Source organism: Amia ocellicauda, chromosome 23 (genome assembly GCF_036373705.1).
Source record: "Amia ocellicauda isolate fAmiCal2 chromosome 23, fAmiCal2.hap1, whole genome shotgun sequence".
Classification (NCBI taxonomy): Eukaryota; Metazoa; Chordata; class Actinopteri; order Amiiformes; family Amiidae; genus Amia; species Amia ocellicauda.
Genome location: NC_089872.1, coordinates 16,057,245 through 16,079,009, shown reverse-complemented (window position 1 = coordinate 16,079,009; position 21,765 = coordinate 16,057,245). Strand labels below are relative to the sequence as shown.

General features: G+C 38.0%; 2 protein-coding genes across 2 annotated transcripts in view; both read left to right on the top strand.

Annotated features, from left to right (window-relative positions):
- The first annotated feature begins 2,203 nt into the window (after window positions 1-2,203).
- Window positions 2,204-3,180, top strand: LOC136718949 (ras-related protein Rab-23-like). Its single transcript, XM_066696755.1, has 3 exons — window positions 2,204-2,513; window positions 2,558-2,714; window positions 2,976-3,180. The coding sequence occupies exons 1-3, from the start codon at window positions 2,453-2,455 to the stop codon at window positions 3,166-3,168; spliced, it is 411 nt and encodes a 136-aa protein (XP_066552852.1). The 5' UTR covers window positions 2,204-2,452; the 3' UTR covers window positions 3,169-3,180.
- A 1,677-nt stretch (window positions 3,181-4,857) lies between these two features.
- The window catches only part of prim2 (DNA primase subunit 2), a 62,861-nt gene continuing 45,953 nt past the window's right edge, over window positions 4,858-21,765 (top strand). Inside the window, exons 1-7 of the mRNA XM_066696847.1 lie at window positions 4,858-4,949; window positions 5,391-5,546; window positions 5,801-5,913; window positions 6,390-6,484; window positions 7,580-7,709; window positions 10,422-10,517; window positions 11,358-11,495. Of these exons, the coding sequence (XP_066552944.1) occupies window positions 5,399-5,546; window positions 5,801-5,913; window positions 6,390-6,484; window positions 7,580-7,709; window positions 10,422-10,517; window positions 11,358-11,495 (720 nt within the window). The 5' untranslated portion in view covers window positions 4,858-4,949; window positions 5,391-5,398. The remainder of the gene's footprint in view (window positions 4,950-5,390; window positions 5,547-5,800; window positions 5,914-6,389; window positions 6,485-7,579; window positions 7,710-10,421; window positions 10,518-11,357; window positions 11,496-21,765) is intronic.

Genomic DNA, 21,765 nt, shown 5'->3' with positions numbered 1-21,765 from the left:
CACAGAACAGCAAGCACAGAGTGGAACTGCAGCTCAAAGAGATTACAAGACTTCACACAGTGTATGAGGAACAAAGGGGTATATATATGCTGGGCAGGGGAAGCAGGTACCAGAGGCTGGGAGTGCTGGTCGAATGGGAGGAGAGGGTCAATTAAACTACTTGAACATGGATCTTGGGAATGCAATGCCAGCGACAGAGCTCGAGTGTGGGGGATGAAGACCTCTGGTGGCGAACTGGTGAATACATGACAGTTGCCTTTAAATTGAGGTTTGAATGCACTTATTAAAAATGGGAAATGACTGCTGTTTTTTTCTGGATTTCATGTATACATTTATGGAACAAAAATCATCACATGCTTTCACTTCTTTCGGCAGTTCTGTGCAAACGTCTCCATCAGCACGACGGCCTCTTCTGTTTTTCTAGCTTTAACTAAGCATGGAAACCTAGAGAGCTATAGTTAAGGAAAATGTATATTTCTGAATTCGTGTATTTATAGTGTAGCGATCTGGGACTGGGGGGGCATATGTGGGCTGTGTGTCTGGGGGTGTTTTTTTGCTAGGCACACCAGCACTTCTCTGGACGTTTTACGACCGTTTTTTGTTTTTGTGTGTGTGGGGATGTGTGGAGTCACATTGTGCTTTTTTGGATATTTCACAAAGATTAAGAAATAATACTTACAAAAAAGGGAAATTTTCAGACCAAAATCAAATCTTTAACAAGCTCCTGTGAATCTCACGCAGAAAGATCTAACAAATGCCAGGAAACGTTTTTAAAATGTTTAATGATCGTTAAAGCACAATACTTTAAGCAAATGACCTTGTAGACCCTGTTTTGAAAGTAAGTGTAATTGTGTCCAGCACACAACTAGTTAACTGCCCCGGTGGTACTTGCAACAATAATATGCCAGTTCTGTAAAAGAAATCCAGTCCAGTGATTCTCCCGGCCCTCCAAGAGTGATGAGTTAATGTTGTTCTGCGGAGATGACTTGTTCTGGCAGTAACTGGTAATGTAGGCAGAAACCTGGTGCCTCATCCTGATAAAGTAGAGGAGACCTGATATTATAGAGCTCAAACGATATTATAATTGAAAGCTAAGTGAACACCAGTTGCCAGGAAACTCTCAAAATAAGTCCTGGATCATCCTACAGCAGCTGATATTTGATTGAACCGGACTGTTGGAAATGTATTTATTACTGGTCGGCACATTTCTTTTTCAAAACAGTATGTTTTTGTTGTCTTTAAATGTCTTTAATTAGTTTAATTTCAAAACAGCGACACGATATTGCACCTTAATTTGAAGATCCTTTAAAACATAAGTAGGCCTCCTGCTTTTGTGTGGGCCTAGTGCTCACTCGTCCAAAAGTCTAGTTTTAAAAACTGCTTTGCTATAAATGAGAACTGCACTGAAACTGATATACTGCCGTGTCATTGACTTGACTGAAAGAAACCTCATGCCAAACAGGTGTTCGTACATCTAGGACAAATGACAGTTCATCCGCCAAAACAAAATCGTAAGAGACCATGGAATGACGAAGAAATCTGCAAATATCGCTAAACATTTTGAAACTCTGTGCAAAGAAACTCCAAAACCAGCACTGGACAAAAATGACTGTAGTGTGTCCAATTGGCTCAGAGAACTGAATTACGAGAGGAAACGCAGTTACCACCAGGAAATACCAAAAAAATGACTTGCTTTAACACAAACTACTTTATTAAATGAAGAAAATTGAAAAGCCCAAAGGAAATTAGATTTAAAAAACATTTTTAAAACCAAACTTTAGAATCATTTCAGAAAAGTGTAGAGGAGTAGGACTCGTAATAAGCTTTAAATTACCTGCACTTAAGCATTGCAAACCCAGATGTGTTCACGTATATATATATTTTGTTTTGCTAACTTTTCTTTTTATAATGTTTGTCCTAAATATGGAGTTTTTCTTTTTTTTTTTCCTGTGTAGTGAAACCCCTCTGCTAGTAGAGATGGGTTAACGATCAACTGCACCTTAAATGACTAAAGAAAAGGATATTTTAGTGATGGGCTTTGACGTAGTACACATTAGGAATGCACATTGTGGTGACTTTTCAATCCTTGTCTATTGGATCAAACCACCTGTGTCTCTAACCACAGAGCAATGGGAAACCCTTTTGTTTAGTTAACTGCAGAATTTAAAAGGCGTTTTTATTTTGCATTTTCAGTTTTTTCGCTCGCCCTATTTTCTAGTCCTCTGAGACCATTTAGTAAAGTGTTGATGCGCAGAGCTCGGGAAGGCCTTCATTAGGCCGGCACAAAGCATGGAGCTCTTTAATTAAGATGAACTTGATCAGTTGTAACGGATTGCATGTGCAAACGAAGTGAATTAATGAACATCGCTCAAGGTTTTGAACACGCGGTTCAGCATGTGAGTCACCAGGGTGTCTTGGTGCATGCAGGGTGAACGAGGAAGACGTCAGACTGATGCTGTGGGACACGGCCGGCCAGGAGGAGTTTGATGCCATCACCAAGGCTTACTACAGGGGTGGGTAAAATATAACTGCACGATCAGCTTTGTGTGAATTGCAGGCGCGCAGGCTTGTGTGCTGGTCTTCTCCACCACGGACAGAGAATCCTTTGAAGCCATTGGCAGCTGGAGAGAGAAGGTGGAAGCTGAAGTGGGAGACATCCCCACTGTCCTGGTGCAGAATAAAATCGATCTCTTGGATGACACCATGATAAAAAAGTAAGAAATGACCCATGTGGGCGTGTATGGGGTGAAAGAGAAATGCATTCCCTTTGAATTGTGACTAGAAAATAAAACTACTTTGAGCCTATAGTAAAGAAATAAAGTAGTAATTTATATTGGCAAAACTATTTTGTATTTTATTATTCATGCCAGATGTTTTCCTGATAGGGAATTGAGAACGTAATCATACAACAGGTTTTCCTTTAATTTAGAAATTCATACATTTCTTTTCCACCTTTTTTCCTGTTTGACGCTCAGTGAGGAGGCAGAGGGCCTAGCAAAGAAACTGAAGTTGAGATTCTATCGCGCTTCTGTCAAAGAAGACCTCAATGTCAACGAAGGTAAGCAGGATCGTGCCGTCAAATGCCAACCTGTGATCTGTAACGTTTGTGTGGTTTCGTGCACCGCAGGATACGTTCCCTATACCTGTGAGTCGGTTCAGCACGGGTAAACCTTTCAGAAACCTCCAGCAATAATAACCTCATCATGCTTACGCACAATAGATTAGAATAACTCTGAGAAATCAGACATAAAACCAGTAATTGATTATGGGGGCCGATAAAAGGTCACAAATAAATGACAGGGACTTTAGAATAGATTTTGAGCATAAGAACCTCAAAAGAAAAGATTATGGAGATGGGAGATGACCCTCACACACTCATTGGCAGAGCAACTCCCAGGGTGTTGGCAGAGGCCTCTCATCAGCAGAGACAGGTCAGCCCCTCGGCTCAGAAAAGCAGATCAAGACGGACGGTTATATGGTGGTGGTTATTTATCCGTAACGTGGTGTTTAGTTGGTAGATGATAGTTTGCATCTCCAACTGGTCACCAATCAGGTTGTGTGGAGGACACTCACCACAGCCAGGTCAAAGACTTCACGCAGTTTCTGCTCTGACTCCCCTGACACGCCCAACACCTTCAGCAGGGGCAGCTCCTGCATTCAAAGCACAGAAAACACCCCTCAATGCTCAGCACCACAGCGTGGGTCCGGTCCAACTGAACAACACAGAATCCGTTTCTCTCTCAGATTTAATGGCCCCCGACAGGTCCAGGTAGAGAAGGTGTCTTGCCGCAGCCGGACAGCCCGTGCAAGAGGCCTCGGAGGGGAGCCAAGCCCATGTGCTGGCACACCTCAGGGTGATGCATGCAGTTCAGCATCATCCGCATACCCCTGACCGAAAAATAAAGTGCACGTTTAATTATAAATCAAGTGAAAGAAAAATGTTATGCCTAGATAGAAAGGCCTGTGTATTGCTTGGTCTGTCCTACATACATTTGTTTTTCAAAACTAATTGTTTTGCAAGCTTGATTGTATAATAAAATAGGTGTTTTAAATCTTTCTGTTTTCCATTAGGCTGACTTTTATCATTTAAAATTGTAGACGTAGGTCCATACAGGATGTCCCTCAGAAAGTCGTCTGATTGTTCTCAGTGTATACTTTATTCAAGGGTTTTAAACGCATTTGCGAACATTAACCGATGAACATTAGAACAGCAACTTATTAAATTCTTCCCTTCTGCTGCATCTGGTTGTTGCAGCCATTACATCACTGTCTCCATGTATGACTGACTATTCAGTAATGGCCAATAATTTGGAAGTTGTCGATGATCAATAAAGCTGCTAAATCACATTTAAAGCGTGAGTGGTGATAATGGTATGATTAAAATTGTATTGAATGGCATTGTGATCAATGGAAATAATCTTTGCAGTCCCAGCATTTAAATGTTTCATTCTTCTACTTTAAAACCTTTAGCTAAACGTAATATTAAAAAATCATAGTCCGTCCTGTCACTTTAAGAAGCTCACATGTAATTGTTTCCGTGTCAAATTTTCGAAAGGTGGGGCTGCAGGCTGGGAGGGAAAGGTAAGAAAGGACGATATACATTGTTTTTGTATCACAGATTTGGCATTATTATTCTTTATATTCATTTTGTTACAATGGCACAAGAAATGTATTGCATTCCTACAAAAACAGATCTTTTCTGGGGCAGCATCTTTGCAGCGGGCTGTGATTGGTCGCGTTCGTGTAGCGCAGATGTCCGCAGTCCTGCGCAGATCTGCGCGGCTCCACCAATGGGATCGGATGGATTCTGCACATGTGTGCGCAACTGCAGAGAGCTGCGCTACACGAACGCTACCATTGGCTTGTTCTGGTGATGACGTCACTTACCCGCGCTTTGCTTGGAACTGCAGTGTGGCGGTAGCTGTAACGAGAAGCAGAGAAACAAGTCTGTAAGTAGATTAAAAATATATATGGTTATACATTGTTTTCAAAGTAGCATAGCTAAAACGAACTTAATTGTATCAATGCATTGAAAAAAACGTCTTGATTCAAGTTATTGTTTTGCTAAGCTATTCATACTTCGAGAAAGCGCACTTGCTACGTTTTGTGTAAAGATGTGTATCCCATTTTCACAAAGACTATTAGTAGTAAAGATGGTGAACCTAACTGTCATTCGCCTATTTGTTTATGCTTTTTGAATTTTAGTACCTTAAGATATTAAAAGCAGTTCTGTATGTAAGAGCATATTGGTTATACAAATAACAGATGTATCATTTACATTATCTAATATTAATATATGCAATTGTCTATCTGTGCATATATATAATATATATATATATATATATATATATATATATATATAGGCTATATTTGACATTTGTGTGTTTCAGCAATCATCATGCAGTTCAGTGGTAGAAGAAACAAGAAGCTCATACCAGACCATCATGCTGAGCTTTATGGACACTGCCTTCAGTTCTATGGACAGCCACCGGTGGAAAACATCTCCCTTGCTGAGTTTGAAACCTTTGCGGTTGAAAGGCTGAAACGTAATATTTAAATCGCAGTCATTACCTCTGGAGACCTACTGTATCCCATGTGCCCTGTGGGTCTCTGTCACTGTCTGAACCCACGCGTGTCACTGCTGGAAAAGCTGCCATCACTCAATGTGCCCTCTAAATAAGACCTGCAAATCTTTCATTTAAGTCTATATGGAGTGGAATAGATTGAAATGTGTCACTCAAATGTCCTACAGTCTTGCCACTTGTTAATGTATTAACTGAAGTGTGTTGTTCATTCCTAGTCCTGAAGACGGTGGAGAATATTGGAGTGAGCTATGTGAAAATGTCTGACCCGTACAAGAAGAAGCTGGAGGATGAGCTGAAAAAACTGCACTTCCCTTACAGACCTGCAGCCGTAAGTGCAAAATAAATCTGCTAGTCTTATTCACTATGCTGCTGTAGGGCTTTCATTTTTGTGGACCATTCATTGTTTTAAAAATTGTGTTTTCAAACACAGAGATAAAAAGTTCACACAATATGAAGTAACAGTGCTAATTATCAAATATATTGTTGTTGAATGACTCCTTGTAACACACATCCTATTTCTGCATTATTTAAAATGTCTGTCCATTCCATTGTGTGTTCTACAATGGAAATGTTTGTGTCAGTATCCGTCCATCTGGTGTGTTTGCAATAATTGCTCATAGATTATTAGAAATATGTTGTAAGTATTTTGGGAGCTTTTTTGAGTTTTAAAACTCATCTGAAAGTTTACTTTTGAAACTTGAATTGCAATTATTTTTTCTTAAGGCATCCCTTTACAATGAGGGGATGTTCTTAAGGGACAAGAAATGATACTGTTCTTCTGTGATTTCAATCCTTTTTGCACAGGATGATTTGAAGTCACAAATTGTACCAACAGAGCACGAGAAGCGAAGAAAGGACCACATCTCCCACTTCATCCTTCGGCTTGCGTACTGCCAGACGTGAGTGTCTCTCCTCACATTTCATACAAACTGTAGACTCTGTTGAATGGAATGCATCACTGAGGCAGTATACACTGATCAGTCATAACATTATGACCACCTGCCTAATATTATGTAGGTCTTCCTTTTGCCGGCAAAACAGCCCTGACCCGTCGAGGCATGGACTCCACTAGACCTCTGAAGGTGTGCTGTGGTATCTGGCACCAAGACATTAGCAGCGGATCCTTTAAGTCCTGTACGTTGCAAGGTGGGGCCTCCATGGATCGGACTTGTTTGTCCAGCACATCCCACAGATGCTCGATTGGATTGAGATCTGGGGAATTTGGAGGCCAAGTCAACACCTTGAACTCGTGATTCATCAGACCTTCTTCCATTGCTCCGTGGTCCAGTTCTGATACTCACGTGCCCATTGTAGGCACTTCCGGCAGTGGACAGGGGTCAGCATGGGCACCCTGACTGGTCTGCGGCTACGCAGCCCCATACGCAGCAAACTGTGATGCACTGTGTGTTCTGACACCTTTCTGTCAGAACCAGCATCAACTTTTTCAGCAATTTGAACTACAGTAGCTCGTCTGTTGGATCGGATCACATGGGCCAGCCTTCGCTCCCCACGTGCATCAATGAGCCTTGGCCGCCCATGACCCTGTTGCAGGTTCACCGCTTTTCCTTCCTTGGACCACTTTTGATAGGTACTGACCACTGAAGACCGGGAACACCCCACAAGAGCTGCAGTTTTGGAGATGCTCTGACCCAGTCGTCTAGCCATCACAATTTGGCCCTTGTCAAAGTTGCTCAGATCCTTACGCTGCCCATTTTTCCTGCTTCTAACACATCAGCTTTGAGGACAAAATGTTCACTTGCTGCCTAATATATCCCACCCACTGACAGGTGCCATGATAACGAGATTATCAGTGTTATTCACTTCACCTGTCAGTGGTCATAATGTTATGGCTGATCGGTGTATATATTTTTAATCGATTTCCACATGACATATGATGTGATATTGTCTATCTGTACGTGCATGCACTGAATTAGTGTTTAAAGGAAGGGTAACATGCAATAGAAAATTTACACTGGTACTATTTTTCTTCACAGAGAAGACCTAAGGCGTTGGTTCATACAGCAGGAGATGGATTTGTTTCGATATCGTTTTTCTGAACTGCAGTATTACAGCAAAGACAAAGAAAAAGAGTTTCTCAAAGAAAATCATTTGCACTATGACACAGTAAGTTTGTTTTATTTTTTGCATTCATCTCTTTCATGCAGATTGGTACAGAACCGCTTTAAAGTGATAAACTTGAGGCATTCTAACCCCGTCAAAGACTTTTACTGCTGTGCTGCGTATCTTATGGCTTCCTCCTACTCTGCCGCTTCCCAGCTGCAGCCAAGGACATCTGCGCAGCGAGTCACGTGGTGCGGCATCCGCCACACCAAGATGTGCCTGCAAGGATTACGATGCGCTTGTTAGTTAGAAATCTCTGACAGTGGGACTTGGGAGACCGAGACTGCATATGGAATTGTTAATGCGTCTGTGTAGGTAGAGACCTTTAAGGATGCAGGCTGTAGCCCAGACAGAGGGGAATAACAGACCTTTTCAGAAGTGATGCGGCTTAAAAAGCTCAGACAACTGTTTCTGAGCGGTTCAGCTCTGTAGGGAGACGGTAATATTCTCCAAGTGAACCCATGTATTAATGGGACCCAGACACATATTAACTAAATATATATTGACATAAATATAAGTTATATCAAATACACTCACTAATGAACAAACTAGTATGGGATGGGATGGGATGGGAGAAGTACTGTACTAGTACTGGCATTCTGTTTATTGTTTGGACTAATAGTCATTATGCCTTTCCTAAACAACTGCAGTTTTTCTGGGAATTGTAAAATGTATATACCTCTCCGTTATATACAGAATCAGAAATCTAAGACAATGCAATATGCTCGCTCAATTCAATACATTTGTAGGTAGAGAGCTCTGTTACTATTTAATTTGACATGCCAGACTCCCATACCTCACAGAAACCTTTTCACACCTTTTACTTTAGATGATTTTGAAGTTAAACAAGCGAAAGATAAGCAAAGTTAGTAAACAGGGATGCTTTCAGCAGCTGAGGTGACTTGGCCATTGACCGTGATCCTGCAGTCGAGAGGTGTTCGCTGATAACACGTTCAATTCTTCTGTCTAAGAATGGGTGAATCCCACAGGCCAAAGCTTTGAAATAGGTCAAACTGTTGTGAAATGTCGGGGAGCTCTTGGCTGTCTGACTGATATTGATCCACTACCAATACATTCCTAGAAAATCAATTACCTTTCTCACTTCTTGATTCATGTGGATGTTATGAAACAGATGATCCTTGAAAGTTTTCATTGTCACCGGTAGGGGGAGCTATAAGCCTGCGTTACTGTGCCTGGGAACACGCTATCTGAGCCTCCTATAGCAGTCTATTTAACTGATGTGACTTTAGTGTTTGCTCAAACTAATCCATTTCACTGTGATTTCATAGCTGATAAACTTGTTTGGATAATTTTCCTGCTCTGCACACGAATGTAAATTTTTTCCACGTGATTGCCAGTGTGTCAGTGGTTATATTTAAATTTAGTTTGAAGTCTTTGTGATACATTTCAGAAAAGGGAATGTGAACATAATAGGTTTGTAGGCATGAGAAGATGGTAGGTCCTATATCTGTAGGTGTTCATGAAGATGGTCTCTGAAGGCGGTTCTGTATGCCCAACAGACCTGTCAAGTTACAGAACAGCCTGTAGGCACTATAAAATAAAAGCTCCATTTATGTACACAGACGGTGCAAAAGAGACATCCTCCTTCAAGGTTATCTGCTTGCTGACCTTGAATTTCAACTGCACTGACTGCTTGACGCGTTTCGTTATTCTAGAGGGAGGCCTTAATGCTTACTGTTGTGTGAATGAGATTTTGACACCTATTGTTGAGTTTTGTTGGCGTAATGGATCCAGTACTCGGTAAAAGTCTTCCACTACCACCTTGACCTTTTGCCTTTGCTGAAAACATCCTATTGATTTGGATACTGTGGCAATCTAATTTCCGAGATGCATTTCCTCTGAACGTCTAGTAAGAGCTTTATTGTCTGGAATCAAAGTGTGAGCTGGCACAGATAAGCATCGTATTAAAAGACATTCCTGGACATAGAATTTAAACGTCGTCTTGCGTCTCCCTTAAAAATATACTTTATGTTTCCCCAAATCTAGGTCTATACAAATCTACAACCATTTCAGTCAAGTCAGTAGAAAAGCAACCCTAAATTTAGTAAGCTTCCCTGGAGACACTAACCCCAACCCTAGGCTGGACCAACATTTTCACACTTAATTTAAATGTAAAATGTCTTAAAATAATAGTGTGTTTCAACCTAAATGTAACCGTTCCTACTTTAATTAAATGTTAAATTAGTTAATGCTGCAGAGATAAGTTAATTAGCTTAACACTTGAATAATGTTCATGATTTTTATTCTGAACTGTGATGCTGCATTGTATTGACAAACTGAGAAACTTGATACCATTACAAATACACTGTTTCACCTGAGGCTGAAGGTGTTTTGTTTTTCAATTTGTGTGAGGAATTGACTAAGTGGGGTTTGTGTATTAAGCAAGACAATGAAGTAAAGTTTTCTAGTTGAGTTGATACTTGATGCGATATTGCTTGGCTCTTTGGAGTTGAGGAATGCTCTGTTGAATACAGTAGGATGAGATGTCACAAACTACATGAAACGGTCTAATCTTGGGTCTACTTGCAATAAATTATACATTGATTCATATTGGTACAGACTCAATGAATAAATAGACCATATTATTATAACCTATTCCTGTTGTTCATATGGATGGTTATGCATTGTTGGTTATTGGATGGTTCCTGATTTTATTCCTTCCTGTTATTTGATCATTTTCCTTTCTTTCCACAGGTAAGCGATGAAGAAAAGAGTAGCCTGATGGATAAACTGATCAGATCAAGTTTCTATGTTAGCGGCCCCAAAGTTCAAGATCTGGAGTTCTACAAGGTAAGGCCAGCCAGTCAAAATTCACACACACACACACACACACACACACACACACACACACACACACACACACACACACACACACACTCACTCGTCATTTTTGTATGAGGTAGTAAATGCTATACTATTGGACATCTTTGTGGAACAGAAAGATGCAAGTTCTTGTAAAATCTATTTAATTAATATCTCTGTGGCGTGAAAAGAAGCCTCTTTGGGATATTTATATAGAGTGATTTTTAACTGCTGAAGAACAACCTATAAACCACAGATTGCATTAATGCAGAATCCTAATAAAATTATAATACCGGCAATGCGTTTCTGCAAGGCCACAGGCCCCAATAAATGAGTTCAGATTCTCTTTAGTTGTGAAATTGTTCCGCTTGCTCTTTCATCCAGTGGTGGCCAACCTTGTTCTTTGAGGGCCACAATCCTGCAGGTTTTATAGTTTTCGACAGATTGTCAGTCACAGAATACATGGATCAATTAAGTTTAGATAGTGGCTCTTCAGGTCAAGGATTGGCCAACTAAAGACCTTGGTCTGCATCTTCAACCTTCATATCTGCTCTCTCAACTTTTGCATCCCAATACACTGTACATCTCTTCTATTTTTTCAATGATTTAAATTACAATTTAATCAGATTTCATAGTCTTTAATAACGGAAATAAAGACATGCTTACAATTTAATATTTTTGATTGAACTCACCCCCCATTGTAAAAAGCTGTGGTTAGCTCAGTTTTGTAAAGGTTGCGGTGACCTCTTTTAATCTCTTAACACACCAAGCTCCAGTGTGAAGGAATATCTCTATAAATAAAACATTTGTTGCTTTTGTTTGGAACAGGTTCCGTTCCAGGATGCGCTTGATTTAGTGCGATCACGAAAGGTCTTCCTTCGGGGGGGTTTTGCATTCATCCCTCATCAAGAGATTGTGACCATAGTCTTGAATGACTTCAGGACCCGGCTGTCCAAGGCCCTTGCTGTAAGTCACGGAAATATCGAACTAAAAACATTGTGTACATTCATACTAGAACACTTATTTTATTTGAAGTCACATGCTTTTGTTTTGTTTGTGTGAATAATTCATAGTATATTCAGAAGAACACCATGAAGAATACAAATCTCCTGCTGGTTTAATGTTAACCCTCCCAGAATACTATTTCTAGTCCACAAGTTTAATATTTGTCAATAGGGCTGCACAGCGTGATTTATGATTATTTTATTGTATATGTGCATTCAAAAAAGCCATGTGTATGGTTTTCTGCATTTATAGCATGGTCAGTGTCACAAATACTAAAAAGAAATCAAATTTAAAGCTGTTCTGATGTTATAAGCTTTTAAATAAAGCAGCTGGGTTTACTTATTTAACTACAAAAGCCAAATAGCAACACTACAGCTTGAGGACAGAAAACTCATTTTAGTGCCACCCTTGGGCTTTCATTTGGAGGCATATGAAAGGTAGGAAGGATTAAAAAAAAATTACTTAACTAGTCTGAAAGATTACATTTTCCCCTACACGTCTTTATTGCAAAACAGGTTACCAGGATAGCTTTTCCTAAGGTTTTATAGGCTTAAGAATTGGTCTGTTATTGTACATCTGATTATTTAAGATGTGTAAGTGCAGAGGTAATCTCATTAAGGTAAAGCAGCTCTTTATCAGACATGCTGCTGATAAAATTAGAATCACATTGCCATGCAAATCCAGTATTTAAATTCCTCTACGTAGAAATCGAAGTGCTTGTTCAGGGATCTCGGGACAGATTGCTAGGCAATGTAATGTCCTTTGTTTTTCTATACAATTTGTATTGTTCAGAAATGAAAGTTATTGGCGGCATTAGTATGGTCTCTGAGGGTCTTGAACTGCACTTTAAATAGTTTATAGAAGCGTGTGGATTGGTTACCTTTAATTTAGGAGGAAAGGCCCAACTCACCTTATTGTATGATCTACCAGTATATCAGAAACTTATTTTTGGGACAGATACATTGAAACACTTTTAATGAATACTAACATATCGGTGAAACTTGATTTTGTACAATGTCTGTCGTGGAATAGGAGCCAGATCCTCATACTATACTATCAATAGTCATAATGGAACAGCCTGCTTTTTCTTTGTTTAATACTGCAAGGCTTAATTTTTTGTAATAACTTGAAGAAAATGAAAGAGAGATACTGTTATGAAATTAAATTGTTTTCATATAGTCTAATTTATTCAGACTGAAAGATCAAAGCCACTCTATAAGTGATTTAATATTTCTAAAAATGCCACTTTGTGGCATTTGTATTGGAATTGTCCTTTCTGGTTTTGTGAATCACACTGTAAATAAGTTATGTAACCCCTTGCAGTGTGCGGCACTTGCTTTTTTTTCTGGTAGGACATGGTGCAAAGTCATGGTGTCTGGTCCTGTTATAGCTCTTTACAAGTGTTTAAAAAGCTTTCAGATATTTGACATTTTGCTTTAAATTGTGCATTCTATAAATGTACATGTTCGATGCTCTTTTGATGATTGTTGCTAAACTATGTGCACCAAAGATGTCAGAATTACTAGATGTAAAATGAAATATGGTTTTGTTAAATATTCATTTCCCCGCTTGTTGCCCTGCCTGTAACTCCTCTAGTTAGTCTCATTAGTTTTTCAGTACATCTCTTTTTGTCTGTGGACGGGGGGGTACTTGGAATTTATGTATTATACATTTAGGTGCATTAATCTTTTACTTAACTTGCATCTTAAAACTTTGAATATCCCAGAATACTGGCATGCTTTCTTAATTAATACAGGCTGCACTGTTAAGTGGTTTATGCCATGTCAGATTGAGCCTTAATTTGTTCTTTCAAATATCGTCCCTTTAAAAAGGCACACTGACACTTCAGATCTGGAATATTGTTCTTTAGATCGGTTAATCAAAGACAGAACACCATGTACCAATGCCATTTGTGTCCAAGTGGACACACTTAACCTAACTCAAGCATTTATTTCCTTCTGGTGCTGTGAAGAAGAATAGACATCAAATGAAAGCCATTATATCTAAATTATCTTTAAATGTTGCTTTAGATGGCAGCAACTGGAAAGTCTTAAGGCCTTCGTTTTCTCTTCAGCATGACGTTTAGTTTGGAAGTTGAATATTTAAGATGAGGGAACTATTCTTATTTGTAGATCTGTTTATATACCATAACCTTAGTGTTACCGTTCCAGCAACTCAGAACAATTTCCTGGCTAGTGTAATTCATGCCAATATGTTTAACGAATTAACCACATAAAAATACAGCAACTGTTTGTTCATGTTTCATTTAGCAAGTGAGATATGGCACAGCTCAAGACTTGGGGACTTGGATATGAGCCACCTTGTCTTACTTGCATCATTCCTGGACAGTGATATCTTGATGAGACATCTCTTGCTTTCTATATACCTTTCTAAGGAGCTAGTTATCAGTTCCTTCAGGGTGATGTCTGACTTCAGTGAAGTTTAGTTACGACTGTTTTAGTGGAGCCTGTCTGCTTTTCACCAGGCTTGATTTCATAATTATGTTAGAAGTGTTATGAACACACATTGTCTCGCCTTTATGCTACTTGATACACACTTCAGAGCCCAAGTGACGCTGTTGCACTCCATCTCGAAGAACGATGGTACATATTCTCTGGATGTAGAATTACTCCCTTTTCCAAGCAATGCCTAAATGCTTGAAGGAAAACCTGGAAACTTTTGATGTTTGTTAAAAGCTTGTTTTTGTCCCTTCAGTATTGCTTTCCATTGACATGTGGGTAACACAACACATTTTTATCCATTCCAGCACGTAATGCTGAGAAAACATCAGCACATTGTAGTTGCTAGGAAACGGCAGAATACTGAAATAGCTTCTTTTTGTACTTGTAAATTCAGTTCTTTGACAGTTCCACTTTCATAGAGCAAAAATTTATTCAGCGACTACAAAGAAAGATGCATCACCTGTACAGTTTCCAATTTAAAAATTTTGCACAGTGGGACCAGGGGAATACAAGAGCTGTTATAGAATGATTAAGTATGGAGCAAGTAATTTTTAACTGAGACTGGTTAGATATTGAACAGCGTTTTATTTTAGGTTACACCAGCTTCTTGAAATCTCCTGTGGTGCATTGAAATAAGACTAGCGGCATTAAAGGATTGCGCTGGAATATTAAGCAGCAGAAAAAAGTTGCAACTGAGAGCCATCATTTGAGAAACCTGAATATTTTTCGATATTTTTAATCTCATTTTCAAAACATGATATTGGAAAATAGGGTTACGTTTTTTTGAATATTTCTTCAGGTGATTTGACATGATGAAAAACATACTATACTTTTTTATTCATTTTCATTTGAAAAATATGTATTAACTTGTTAGCAATTTTAAATTAGGTATATACTGGTAGGCATATAAATTTAAATTCAGTTTTGTCAGTGAAAGTGTTAATATGAAATGAGAACTTGTTGCTTTTCTTCGGAGAAATCATAAACCTCTAGGTTATCGCAAAGCACAAATGTTGTTTGTTTTTTCTGCCTGTTAATCATGTGTGGTATAAAAAATATTTGTGAAGCACCAATGTAAACTGAGCTGCGGATTTTATTTAGTATGTTATTAAATACAGGATATTAGCCCCCCCCAAAAAAACGATGGGTCTTTCTCCTCAAAGATTAGGTATAGTGTTTGCTTAAATCTTTTTTGTTGTTGTTTTGTTACAGTAGTACATCTTTTAAGTCATTGTAGACCTTCCGAGTGTAACAAATATCTATATTATCTCAGCCCATCTCATTCTTATGTTTTACATTTATGTATGTGTGTATATAAATATAATTTGCATCTTCACACAAGACATAGGCTTACACATCCTGTATTGTTTTTTTTTATAAGCCTGCTGACTCACTTTGTATGATGTTCAGTCCCTTGTTACCACTATTCAGTGAAATATTGATGACCTATAATTAATGTTTTTATGACTCAAAACATCTACTGGCTTTCAGTGCTGCTAAAGAAGCATCATATTTATAAATATTCCAACTTTTTGACGTGTACTGCATAGCATATGCTTTTTCTGTAGAACAATTAGAGTGACAAGAGTATTTTATTTTTCTATAATAAATGATGCCTTAAGTTACTGTGAGTTTAAGATTACGTAGAGAGTAGTTGTAAACTGTTTTACGCAAAGTTGTGAAGAAGGGCCTGTCATTCTCTCCATTAAAATGTAGGCGATTCATTTGTTTCAAGAAACTGTCTCTTTTGAAGAACTAGTAAGGAAGGGATCAAAGCACAATATACAAGAATTCTCCAGAAGCATGTCATTTCCAATATCAGGGGCTAACTGATCTAGTAGTTATTAAAACCCAACGGCCCATTTACCACACAAGTGACCATAAAGAGCATATTGTGAGGAGTGCCTCTGGTCTGTTTGATATTGGACATTATGCATGCAGAGGAACACTTTAGTTTCATTACTGGCCCCTATCTGCTGTCGGGAAGAATGAGGCTCACAGTGAAATTGTTCATAAAAAAACAAAAGGAAGCTGCCATATCGGTTATAGGAGAGGAAAAGCTTTCATGTTCTCAAAGATCCTTTAGCTTGCTTTTGACGTTTGTAGAAATATGTGTTTCTAAGGGTTTCATTTGAAAACATTGGTTAAATAAATGTAAGTGCTTTCAAAAGTAAAAAAAAAAAAAAAAAAAATGCAAATTCAGTCAATCTTGTGCATACATTTAGAGAGCCCTGAGGATTTCCCCATCTCTGTTGCCACTTTATTGACAATGGAAACTGCATCCCTTCTAAGCTACATTTTATTTTTATTTTTTTAATGAATGTTTTCACTTTTCAATTTGTGTATTTTTTATTCTTCTCAAGTCTACAACACTTAGTAAGATGTTTTTGTATTTTAACTGAAGTTCAGTTTTGAGATTAGTCATGTACAAATGTTTGCTGGACGTGCAGTTCATAGGAGTAAATGGTAGGAAATTGAATCATACATATGCACAGTTTATAGAAGGCTTTCATTAAGATCATTTCACAATTTTGTTTTTGCTCTTTATTTTCCTAAGATTGATTTTAATATGCCTGTACTTTCCAAGGACAGTTGATTAGGTTGACCTTGATTTTATGGTATTTTATGCGCTGTGGCTTTAACATTTTCCCACCACAGGAAAAGGTGAACCTCAGTTGATGTTTAGAAAGAGAGAGAATAGGTATAAGATGAGCATTAAGTAGATTAAAAAGTTATTTGAGCTTTGTGTTGACAGTTTTGAGTAGTTTAAAAAGCCTTTTTGTTACTATAACTGCCACTTAATGATCATTGTTGGCAGCTCCTGCCTCCTTTGCATTTATGCCAGACTGATTCAGTGACAGCTGGTGGAGAAATGTCATTTCCGTTTTATATTCAAGCCATCCAGTTTTTAGAAATAGTGATTTAAATTATTAGTTTACAAATGCTTGGCTCCTGAAGACGGATGCAAACATTGCCAGTCAAGACTCTCATTTACGGTACATTAAGGAACTCTGTCTGCCTGTGTATGATGCATCGGTACAATCCATCTTGGCAAATGAAAACATATGCTGCCTGCACATTTGGCCTCTGAGAGCATTCTGTGTATCAGGCAGTGCAAGAAAATGAAATGTGTCAATCTTCATCTATTCAGTCCTGCTATAAATCAAACCGTGAACAAGAACGTTATGAGACCCAGAATAGTTTTCTAGAGAGTAATGCTGAAATCAATTGCCAGTTTAAAAATCACACCAGACACAAAGTATGAGTGGTTTTCCATGGATGAAGCTGGTTTGGCAACATATTGTTTGATGAAAACCCTGTTCAATACGTATTGCTTAAAAATAGGTTAGATCAAGTTGAGTTAATTAAAAACTCGGGAAAGATAATTAAAAATACAAGCGTTATTAGATTGGATTTTAGCTGTGGGACAGTCCTTTAGAATTCTTTATTTTGGAAGCAGTAATAATATAATACTGTATTGTCTGTAGGTATCAGGGTTTGTCTCTTAAGAATGAGATGAGATGAGAAGAATGCATAATGAACCAGGGTATTCTCTGAAAAGCATTTTTCAGAAAGTGTCATAAAACAGGAATTGCTATAGCTCAGTTTATCGACCGCAAAAATACTCAAGTAAAAGATTAATGCTATTTTCATTTTTTCCAATAAATTTAGATGCGTGTTGATAGGATAAACAACGGTACATTGTACAATGGGATGTTGGACATTCAGAGGTCTGCTAATTTCAGTCTGGCTATTTCAGTGTTTATAATGCACAGAATATTTATCCGTGTGGACTGATTTGATTTTCTCAGATTGGTGTCACATAGCAGTCCGTAGCAGTCAGGGGGCTCACAGGGGCATTTTTATCACTGTTTCTTCTGCAGACAGTGCAGAGCTCGATGATGCATCTTCTGTTCCTTTCCATAAAGAAAAACATGAATTTAGATCAAGAATAAATACAAATGTGTTACTGGAAAGATTTAAAAAAAAAATGCGCAAGATATAGGGTCACCAGGACCGTCATTTAATGACGCTTAGAACGATCACATAATGTATTATTTTACAGATATAAATCAAACTCAATGCAGCATCATTCTGATTAGTTTTTTTTATTCTAATTCCTGTTAGACTGTTTTGAAAATTCATTCTGGACAAAAATTGATTTTGAAGTAATCAAAAAATATCTGGCAGAAAAAACAAACATGACCGATACAATACCCACACAACATGGTAGCACCATGCATCTGATATGTTGCTTGAAGCTTGAATATAATTAAGGATAGATCATGAGACCACAATTTTATTTTGTTGCTGTTGTGTATGGCTTACAATTTTTGTAGCTGGTATACATTTCAGTGTCTTTTAAAAAAAAAAATGCTTGTAAAGGAAACAAACTAAATAAATGAGTAATTAAAGCTAATGCGACTTAAACGATCAGACATGGTTCTTAAATTCTGATTTCACTTGACAAGTGTTATATCTCCTTCAGAACACAGAGCCCGTAGTTTCTGCAATGCCAAAAGCCCTCAAATGAGAGCTATTTGATCCTTAGATTTAACTTGCCTATGTCTCTCCTTATGACTTCCCCCATAATAAACTATTTATCTCCAAGGCAACTTGGAGTTTGTGCACAGCCATAGCAATAGTCTCATTGTTCTTCTCTTCAGAATGCATTGGTGTTTGCTCATGTTTCATTCAGCCTCCCGGTCAGGCCATGAGGTAACAAGCCTAGTTTAAATTGTTGACCAATCCACTTTACTATGATGACAACACCCTTCTGCTCTTCGGAGCGCTGGGGGAATTTCAATGAGGGTGGTGTTCTGATATAATAGAAACTGGGAAACTATATTCCCTGAAAGAACTTAAATTGAAAGAATGGAATTGAAAATAACGCCCATGTGACCCTGGAGTGCCGTACCCAAACGCACAGCGCTCCAGCTGAATTTTATTTCTTCCTGAATCCTGCTACTTTTGAGATAGGAATTGTTTTAGAGGTTGATACGTTTAGTTTGTGTGACTTGTTTTCCTTGGCTTTATCAAGCTTTTCTACATACCAATGTTGATAGTCAAATGGAGCAGCACCAGAGGATGGCGGCTAGAATTATACATTGTTCAGAAAGTTTTTTCTACTACACTACAAAAAATAGTGTTTCTTCTTTAACCGTTTCTGTTTTTCCACTTTATTTAGTGTGTAAATAAGAAATTATGTAGGCAACTTTCTTGTTAACCATACAGACACGAATGGGTATCTGGTTCATTCTATACTGAATCATGTTTAAAACTGAATTACGTCAGTGTTTATAACTTCACTTTTGTGTGATGACAGAGCCGAGCAATGATGTAGAAATTGCACTCCTCCCTGCCATCCTAACCCAAGTTCAGAGATGTGTATGGCTGCTTAGTTTTCTGTTTGTTTGAAGCTCCCCTCTCGTCCATTGTAAAATACACAGATATAGCCGGCTGTAGCCGTTTCATGAACAGAGCAAGAAAATCCCTGTTCCTTATATGTGCTTGAAGTTCTCGGAGAGAGTGCAGTCATGCTGTGAATAATCAGTCGTCTTTTCTACCAGTCTACCCTGGGACTGTTGATGGTTCTCACCCAAACTGTCAAGCATTTGATGTTGAGATGGCAGCCTAGTCCTCTGACAGGTTTCAGGGTAATGGGAAAAAATCAATAATTTGAGTTTTCCAAAGTTAAAAAAAGAAAAGGTTATTTTTCTGTTTGTGCAGATAAGGGAGTAAATAAGCAACTCTTCTACCTCGCTCTCCTCCCACCGGCCTTATCCTGGAAAACAGTCATGGAGAGTTTAAAGTTAAATGTTCAAAATATGTTTGATTCTGCCTAGTAGATTTAAACGTTTCTATAAGTTCTTTCTCCGGATTGAAATAAAGGACATTTCACTTATCCTAGTTCAGACTAAGAACCTTTTTATACAATATTTGGCTGTACTGCAAGCTTATTCCAAAGCCTTAGATGTACTGGCTTAGCTGGCAGTGTCAGTATTCATTGATTATTGTCAATATTGTTTACCAAATGGCTTTGGCAAGTAAAGTGCCAACTAAATAAGTTGCAACAATCCAATGGTTTTGATTTGGAAGTGTCTTATGTGCTACATTGATCAGTATGCAGTTTTGTTTCTGTGTCTTTTTGCCACCTGTGCTGTCTGTGTGGTGGTGTTTTTATAACAAATTACAATGAAATATAAATTAATTAACAGGGGCCTATGTCTGGAATTAGTTGCGTCTCCTTCCCGGTATAAATTAAGAACAGCGTGTCTGATTTAAAAGATTGCATAAGACCAGTAATTGAAGTGTATGCAATATTGAGAAAAGCATTCACCCAAATGTTAACTTTCTGAACAAATATAACTATTTAATGTGGTAATTCTGGTCATAAACATCACAGACTTAATATAATTAAACCATTTTCTAAAGCTTTATTTGCACTGTATTATAGTGTTACAATCTCTCTTTTGATTTTAAAATGCTTATTAAAACGTTCCTGATACCCTATTAATGAAAAGGTTTATACTTTAATGAAAATGGAAATCATGACACATTTTTCCTTAGTTGACTTTCTTCTGAACATTTGTGCACGTTCATGCATTTCTGTAGTAAAGCTATATTTAAAATGTTTTAAATAACACTTGTATCAAGACAGAAAATGTATATTCAGCTATTCAATTTTGCATACTAATAAATTATATCTCCAGATCTGTTATTATAATCTCTTGAGGGGACATTTGTCCTAGATTTGATGGGTGTTTCCTTAGAGATTTCTTTCTTCTTACTGCTGTGTTGTTGGATAGTGAGAGATGAGATAAATGACCTAGAGTGAAGAGTGGAAGCAGTGTCTTGAACTATGACATGTAGAACACACATAAGTTTGACATACAGATTTGAACCTTAAAATGGGCTTAGAATTGGTTGGGAGGCAAAGACAAATTGATCGATAGAGAAGGACTCTGAGGCTTATACATTGCGCTCCACTTGTCGTGATTCCAAACTTATTTCTAACTGGAAGCAATGTTGTTCTTTCAAAACCATGAAAGGTTACATCTCACCTTCATTCAATACAGAAACATCCTTAAGGAAAGTGAAATTGGATCTTTCCAACAAACTATAGAAGATTGCACTCCATAAGTGGAGAAGTCCCCAGGTATCAAAGTATGCTTGTTTTCTTTTTCATTGATAAAGGTGTTTTTTGGGTGCCTGCAACCCAGGTTAAAGTATTCTTGTTTTTGCTGTCTTTGTTTTATATTAATTATATATAAATATACATTCTACACCAGGCTGAATTGGTTACAGTTGCCCCTGTCATGCAAAACAGTTGTCTCGTTCAGCAGCCTCAGGTTTGATCTGTAACCTTTAGTGGAAGTACTGTGGTCTTTTTTTTTAGCAAATTGGGATTAGCTCCAGTACAGAATTTGTAAGAAGCTAACAAGGAAAGTATTAAGAATTGAATTTCAGGGATATGACCTGGATTCAGTTCATTTTATACTGTCCCCAAAGTCATCAAAAGTATAAATATTTTTTTAATGAAGGGGGTATAGGTTTCTATCCAGAAAAAAAACTAATTAAAATAAAACCATGCACTGATAGAAAAATGCTATCACAATATTTTACAAGTCTTCTCATAACTGTGCTGGGACTGTCTTAGAGTTTTAATCTAGGCCTTCATATCTGAACATTATTGTTTGGCCAACCAACTTGGTTTGGTGAACTTCCCTCTCATCTCTCTGTCCCCCACTTCGTGCACTGGTTAGTTC